Here is a 7,756-nt window from a genome sequence, read left to right as displayed (position 1 = left end):
TTAACAAAGTGTTATGTAGGATGGGTTTGTGCACTTGAATTTCATTGATGCTCCTAGGAGTCAGGCAGTGAGGTAAAGCTGGTAAAGTGTGGCACTTCTGCATGGGATTTGAGGAAGCTTATGAAAGCCTCCCTTAAACCACTAAAAAAAAGTTCCCACCATGCCTGAAGTTCAGTCTTTACTATTTAATTTGTATGAGTTAAACATCCCCCCAAACAGCTTAAATTGGAAAATGCAGACCCCAATGGCAGGAGAGTAAAGTGTTTAAAAAAAAAAAAAGTTCTTAAAAGTGCGCTTATATGTGAATGTGTTTATTTTAGCATTTTTTTTTTTTTTTTAGAGTCAGGACAGAATGGGAGGTGAGAGGACACTGATCTGTTGGAGTTGTCAGCATGGTCATGTTGATGGTGGTGGGTGTGAGGATTTAAGAAACTGATAAGGAAAAAAGTAGTTTTCAGTGAGAAACTTCTTTCCTTTCACAATTTTTCCGAAGGCTGTAGACAGGTCACACTTCATTCGGGAGTCATTTATGCCATTTCCTAGGAATGCTCAGCCAACCACCCTCTGCCACAGCCTCTCCTACAGCACCCTACTGGGCCATTTTCTAATCTGGACGACTTCTCTTCCCTCCTTTATGTTTAAAGAGATTAGAAGTCTAAAGTGGATGGACAAACACTTAGTGACCATCTTGCTGAAAACCCTCTTCCAAACATGGTATCTGAGACTCAGTGGAAATGTAATTCTCTATCCAAGGTAATGCAAGGCAGCACCAGTGGAACCAGAAATCTGGGCTCTAGACTTGGCACATGTTTCTTCAGTCATTCATCACAGAATTATTAAGCACCTCCTAGACTAAATGCTGGAGATGTAATGGTGAGCAAAACTAGCTATGGTCCTCACTTTCATGGTATTTACAGTCTATTGGGGAATGTGTACATAAATCAAATAATCACAAATAGATGTATCATTACAAATAGTTAAGTTTTCTGATGTAAAGAAATAGTATTATTAGCCTGTATAACACAGGAAGTGTAATCACTGGAGGTCAGAATTTGCTGTCTGGGGCACGGGACTAGCTCATAGCCAGGGACTTGTATTCCCCACAGTCATACTGACTGCAAAGTTTACTGAAATTCTTCTCAAGCAACTGGGCTTCTATGGAACTTTGAGTGCCAAGTAGGAAGAGTAAGGAACTAGAACACGACAAGTCCATTCTTTAAATCTGTGAACCTCGCTCAGAGAGTCACTTAAGTCCTAATTTGAAGCCTTTTTACTCTTGCTTTGCAAAAGATCTTGATAAATATTCTTAGACTGTGCTTCTAAAAAGAGTTAACTTTGAAGAAGCAAAATAAACAGTAGGTTAAACTGAACATGCTTATTAAAGAAGATTGGGCTTCCCAGGTGCCTCAGTGGTGCAGGTTTGATCCCTGGGTTGGGAGGATCCCCTGGGATAGGAAATGGCAACCCACTCTAGTATTCTTACCTGGAGAATTCCATGGACAGAGCAGCCTGGCAGGCTACAGTCCATGGGATTGCAAGGAGTCAGACACGACTGAGCATACACACACACATTAAAGAATATTAAAGTTATTTTAAGGACATTCTAACTTTAGAGCACAAGGGAAATGTAGTGTATTTTGGCTAAGTTTGTTTTAAACTAAGGGTTTGGTTGCCATTTAATAAACATTGTCAGATATATTATCACTAAAAAAATCTCACAATCAAAATACTTCTAAGGACAAAATATGTCTGTGAAGACTAAGTTAGTTTGAATTCATAATGGATGTAATACCTCTTGGCAAAGTTGGCTGACAGGGCCCTAATTTTCTGCCAGATAAGCCGATGAGACATGAATCATATTTACTGAACATAGAATCAAATATTTAAAAGATGCACACTAGATAACTGCAAATGATTTTATTTTGCATTTAGCTTCAGTTTACTTCAAGGAAAAGAACATTTTCAACATCAAGCATGCATACATGCGGGTCTTCCATGCTATTTTTTCTGCAAGTTTCTTTCATCGCAAATTACAAGAATAGAGTTCAGCTGCTAACAGGTAGCTAGTATTGTTGCCTTCAAGTTAAATGGGGAAACAGGCTTATAGAGGGTTTGGCCCATGGTGACATAGTAGAGGACACAGTATTTGAACCCAAGTCTATCTCTGAATCCAGATGACATTGTAGGGAATATTCTCAAAGGGTCGGGTCTTTGCCTTTCAAACTCAAAAACTAGAATAATCACAATTATAACTGCAAGGAGCAGTTTTTGTTTGTATGCTTGCTTTTTCTGCACCATGGTGTGGCATGTTGCAGTGAGGGATCTTAAGCATGTGGGATCTTAGTTCCCCAACCAGGGCCCGAACGTTTGCCCCCTGTAGTGGAAGTGTGCAGTCTTAACTACTGGATCACCAGAGAAGTCTGGAACAGTGTTTTGAAATGAATAGGATCTATGTTTCCCGGCAGATGATCTCAGTATCACCAGGAGACACTGGAAAACAAATGAACCCAAGTTAGAGGGATTTCAGATATTGAGACTCTCTGTTCTGTATCTAGACACTGGGCTCAGCAACTCTGCTGTGGATTTTTTTAAGGTACGGGCCAAGAGAGGGTTAGAATGTGGCATGCATGTCTGTAATACCCAGCCACCAGCTGTGCCATTTGAAGTACTGGGCTGGTCACCTTCTTCCTGGAGTTATTTCACTACTTGGTTCTGAAGATCCCTGTGGTGCCGGCCAAAGGCTTTGGAGCCACGTTGGTGGACATGATGTTCCTCTTAATCTTGCTCCCAGATTTGCCCAGGAAGCCTGCCATCTTATGGGTCATGCCAGTGGCGGCATTACTGGTTCTCTCCTGGGCAATGACGCTGATTTGTAGGATGGAGAAAAATGAAAAGATCTGTCAGTGAGAGGTTGAGAGCAGGTGCTGCCCCATGGGACCATCAGTGGAAAATTACTACTCTGAGAGGCACCAGTGAACCTTAAATGTTTCTGCTAAATACGATCATCACAGTAGAAAAGCCTAGAGCATTAGGGAAAATACTACAATCACTCCCTGTAGACATTTCCAGGGGTATCATAAAACAAAGGGGGTTTGGGTCACTGGTCTTAGAACATAGATCTGTAACAGCCATCTTTTCTGTGTAAATTAAAAATCATCCAAGGCTTATGAGATGAGAGAGACACTTATGGCACTATCCCAATCTCAATTTTTTTTTTTTTTTGGCCAACATGTGAGATCAACATGTGGCCAACTCGTGAGTTCCCCACCCAGGGATCAAACTGGGACCCCCTGCATCAGAAGCACAGACCACCAAGGAAGTCCCCCAATCTCATGTTTAAGGATATGTCTTCCTGGTATGCCAATGGAGAAGGTAAGCCATGTTCTGAGAGGGATACACAGATTTACCCGAAGTCCTCAGTTTCATACTCCAGCTCACTGGCCTTCTGCACATAATATTTCACCATTGTGGCCAGTAGGAAGTACGATTCCTCCTCAGTGAGTGTAGCTGGTACAAGGCCATTTTTCCAGACCGACCTGGGGAGGAGAAACAAGAGCAACAGGTGCTCTGAGTCCCTGAAAGTCCTCATTCTAGGATAAGCAATGAAGTTTCTTGGATTCTGGGACTTCCCCTACAGATGTGACTAAACCAGCTCTCAATGGACAGGGCATAGGCCATTGTTCATCCAAAATTGCTGCTTCACCAGGATTTAGGATCTGGTGTGACCTAGAGAAGTGGCTTGGTCCAAGTGGATCATATAGACTTGTGAAAGGTGATGGTTAGATTTTCAGGAATTTTATGAGCTTAGTATAAAATATAGCCATTATTAATTATTTAAATCTGAAAATGGTTTCACTTTAATGTAATTTGAATGAAGGTGAGAAATTAGATAAAATATATATCAGATTTTATATATCAGATTTAATAACATTTATTGGCAAAGCAATTAGCAAATTAGGATGCAATTCATTGCACAAATTATGGTTAAACTAGTAACTAGGTTTCCTAAAGATAAAAATGTCTGGTAAAAATCAACAAAAGAATGCTATGAGGTTCACAGTATATGAAATTTGCAAGGAATATAATGTATCATATGTCTATAAACTGTGTGCTATACATCTTTATCTCATAAAAAATTTATGATAAACTTATCTACATGTTTACATTCATACATTACCACCCCCTCATAAGAGCCAGATTCAGCACAGCACAATTGAGAACATAGAATTGTATAATTCCAGGGGCTGTGGGAAGTGACAGGGCTCCAGGCAGGGCTGTCTTACCTGAATGGTGCTGCCTGGAGCATGCCTGCCTGGTGGATGATCAGCATGCTGAGGACCAGGAAGAGGGGCAGCTTCGAGAACCCCATGATACCTCTCTGCAAGAAAAGAATGTCACCACCTGTAGCAGGTCTAAATTCCGTGAGCCCACAGACCTGGGCTCTGCTCCTGCCTATGCCTCTAACTCCCAGTTGTCCTGGTTTCAGGCTGGTCATTTCACTCCCTTTCACCATCATATGCGCAATAGCTAAGTGAACCACTAGATGATCCAGTAAGCCTGTAGAATGCTTGGTTTAGCAAAGAAAACTGGCAGGAAATTGGGTGAAAAGATGTTGGTCTATAGGTCCCTACCAACATCGTACACACTTAGGACACACTGGGAGTACCTGTGACCACCAGTTTCCTGCTTGTACAACCCAGAACTGTCCTGCTGGTGTGGGACTTTTACTACACATGGTGGGGGAAGGAAGTTCCCAAGGACAAATTTCTGCTGTTGGAATCCCCAAGAAACTGAAAGACCAAATTCCAATGCTCAGCTGTTCACATTGATAAATATGACCAGTAAGAATCAATCTGGAAGTCTCAAATTGGGACCCAGGACTTAAACTGGCAAAAAAAAAAAAAATTCCCAGAACCCACAAATGAGGGCTTCTGTTTAATAGCTACCTGTCCCTGTTTCCCACCTGCCTGCACTGTCCTGGATTTGAAACACATTTCCCTTGGTCCACTAGACATAAAATGTGACCCATGACAGCACTGGCTTCATAAAGGTACTCCTGCATCAGGATCAGCCTGCAGTGCCCTGGGGAGCTTCAGCATCCCAGACTGACCTAAGTACATGAGCCGCGAGAAAGAGACTGGAGCCAGCCTGGGCATGAGGAGAGTGAAGAAGGGAGTTTGCAAACTGAGACCATTCAGGGTTACCTGTGGAAGGAGCCTTGCAGAGTAACGCAGTGTGTCGAAGAGACCTGGACAGCAGTGGACAGAGCCGTTGAGACAAGAGGAGATCCGCTAAGAAAAAGTACTGGAGAGAGAGAGGGAAGCAAGGGGAGAAAGAGAAACAGAATCCCAGCTAAGCAGGAATCTCCGGGCTTACCTGATAGCCGGCACCAGGTGGCTGGGAGCAGAGGAAGGAGCAGCAGCAGTAGCTTTGGCGGTGGGCAATGGCACTCTGGCAGAAGTGGTGGAGACACTTGAATGCCTCTGAAACCTCCCAGCGCGAGCAGCTGCTTTTATTCCCGCTGCTCTGGGTCTAGGGGGGGTTCCAGGAGCTCCAGGCAACCAATGAGGGGAAGGATGTGAGCCCCAGAAGGATTATGTCACCACTTGCATCCAGAACATGGAGCATCCAGAAGTACCATCCCACTTGTATTTGCACTGAGGTCATTGATGGCGGGGGTAGGAAGGGGACACAGAGGGGGGTTGGTGAGGACAAATGAAAAACACAGGAAAAGTAAGTTGGAATTTGAGGACAATTTGACGTCACGGTTAATTTTACCTGTTCGGTTTCAAGGATTTTGAACAGGCACGCATCCCACTCCATTCCTAGTCCTGTAGGGTAGAATCCAACATTACAGGGAATCCTGAATCCCCTTGATTTGACCATAGACCCCTGTCCAAGAGCACTTCAGGGTTAATGCGCAGCAGAGTCGATGATTCTGTGCCCAAGCAGGGAGTCAGATTCAGGCAGCAGGAAGCGTGGGTAGGAGAGCAGGGCACGTGGAGATAAAGCCGTGGAAGTCTAGGAACTTTGACAGATTTCAGCTCTGTTCCAGCTGTAACTTTGCCAGGTAATAAGATTGCAGGCTAGAAACTAGTAAAGTCTCAACATACTTATCTCTGAAATGGGAATCATATTCCAGTCTTGAAGGAATGCTATCATTACTAACCATGTACCTGTTCTCCACCCAGTTAGGGATCTAGAAGAAGTTCATAGAAGATTCTGTGAGATCACGATACATTTTCCCAATCAACACCCTCCGCGGCTACCTGGAGTCATGCTGGGTGGTCCTTCATTGGTTAAGGAGGGGCTGGATGCCCGGCTGAGCCTGAGCAGGGAAGTGCAAGGCTTAGATGCCTCCCAGCTTCCAAGCGGACCTCTAGACCCACGCCTCCTCCCCCACCATTCATGACCTAATGCTCACCCTCCTTTCCCAACCATTTGCCCAGCTGCCCGCTGCGGTTTACCAAGATGTTCCAGTGACCTGTGATGGTAGCCCTGCACCCTCATCTACTGCAATTCAGTCCTCTGCTAGAAAGCCCGCCAAGATTGATGGTGCTGAAGAGTCCTGCGGGAGTGTAATCCCGTGCTGGCTTCTGTCTACTCTTACACACTCACAAAACTCAGTACTGACTCCAAACGGGTGAGCGCTCCCTAACCACAGGCACTCACAAAATGACACTGGTGCACCGGGGCATCCAGGTGATGTTCACAGTCCGGCAGCAAGCGTGCAGCACGCAGGAGCAGAATTACGCCCTCCTTCCATGACTCTCTGGAATAAACGTGTTCTCTAAAACCCGATTGCCCAGTACCTCGACCCTCCTACACCCTGGCCAACAGGTTTCTGGATCTCTCTGCTGGAGTGACTGCTCTAAGCCTTCCAGGAAGGTCCGAGGTCCTGGCTTGTCCTTAGCAGGTAGAACGCAGAGAAAGACGCTTCTCCCTGTACACAGGATCGCTGGGTCTGAGCGCACAGTCCGTGATCCACACAGCCTGTAGAGACCTCCAGCGCGGCAAGAACTGCAGCGGCATTGCGGAGCGGGGGAGCTGGGGGTGGGGCACCCCTGGATCATTTCTCCAGATCCCAGGAGAAATGATTCTAGCTGAAACGAGACATGAGTGACCGAGTGACAGGTTCACACCCAGACCTCAGTGTCAAGAAATCTCAGTGTTCCATTCGACACGCCTGCCTCGCGGCACATCTCTTCCATTTCAGGTTCGTGGTCTCGCGGCTCAGAACGTGAACCTCGAAGCTGCTCTTATCCCAGTTTTCTGCTTTTTAAGCCCAGGAGTGGCATCAATTCAAGGTAATAAAATCTTGGGGCGGGGAAACTGGGTGTCTGATATCGACTCTCTTCAGACCGGGCGGCAAGGGACGCGGAGATGGGAGTAACTAGAGGGAAGTGCGCAAGTCCAAGTCTATAAGGAAAGCTGAGCACCGAAGAACTGATGCTCTTGAACTGTGGTGTTGGAGAAGGCTCTTGAGAGTCCTTTGGATGGTAAGGAGATCAAACCAGTTAATCCTAAAGGAAATCAGTCCTGAATATTCATTGGAAGGACTGATGCTGAAGCTGAAACTGCAATATTTTGGGCATCTGATGTGAAGAACTGACTCCTTTGAAAAGACCCCGATGCTGGCAAAGATTGAAGGCAGGAGGAAAAGGGGATGACAGAGAATGAGATGGTTGGGTGGCACCACTGACTCAATGGACATGAGTTTGAGTAAGCTCCGGGAGTTGGTGATGGACAGGGAAGG

General features: G+C 45.2%; 1 protein-coding gene across 1 annotated transcript; it reads right to left on the bottom strand.

Moving 5' to 3' along the window:
* Window positions 1-1,902: 1,902 nt before the first annotated feature.
* Window positions 1,903-5,823, bottom strand: LOC104981520 (calcitonin receptor-stimulating peptide 2-like). Its single transcript, XM_010830666.1, has 5 exons — window positions 5,779-5,823; window positions 5,377-5,532; window positions 4,284-4,378; window positions 3,408-3,536; window positions 1,903-2,865 (listed from the first exon to the last, which is right to left on the bottom strand). The coding sequence occupies exons 1-5, from the start codon at window positions 5,821-5,823 to the stop codon at window positions 2,703-2,705; spliced, it is 588 nt and encodes a 195-aa protein (XP_010828968.1). The 3' UTR covers window positions 1,903-2,702.
* Window positions 5,824-7,756: the final 1,933 nt, after the last annotated feature.

The sequence above is a fragment of the Bison bison genome, unplaced genomic scaffold (assembly GCF_000754665.1).
Source record: "Bison bison bison isolate TAMUID 2011002044 unplaced genomic scaffold, Bison_UMD1.0 scf7180017864518, whole genome shotgun sequence".
NCBI classification, from domain to species: domain Eukaryota; kingdom Metazoa; phylum Chordata; class Mammalia; order Artiodactyla; family Bovidae; genus Bison; species Bison bison.
The sequence above is the reverse complement of the archived record's forward strand: the minus strand, read 5'-3'. Positions and strand labels throughout refer to the sequence as shown.

What these genes read in the sequence shown, in the direction of transcription:
- LOC104981520 (XM_010830666.1), bottom strand. Translation starts at nt 5,823, where the DNA reads ATGGAGTGGGATGCGTGCCTGTTCAAAATCCTTGAAACCGAACAG. An exon ending in CTCCAGGCAGCACCATTCAG is followed by an intron (nt 3,537 to 4,283) that starts GTAAGACAGCCC and finishes TCTCCTCCCCAG; the next exon opens with GTCGGTCTGGAAAAATGGCC. An exon ending in TATGAAACTGAGGACTTCGG is followed by an intron (nt 2,866 to 3,407) that starts GTAAATCTGTGT and finishes CCTACAAATCAG; the next exon opens with CGTCATTGCCCAGGAGAGAA.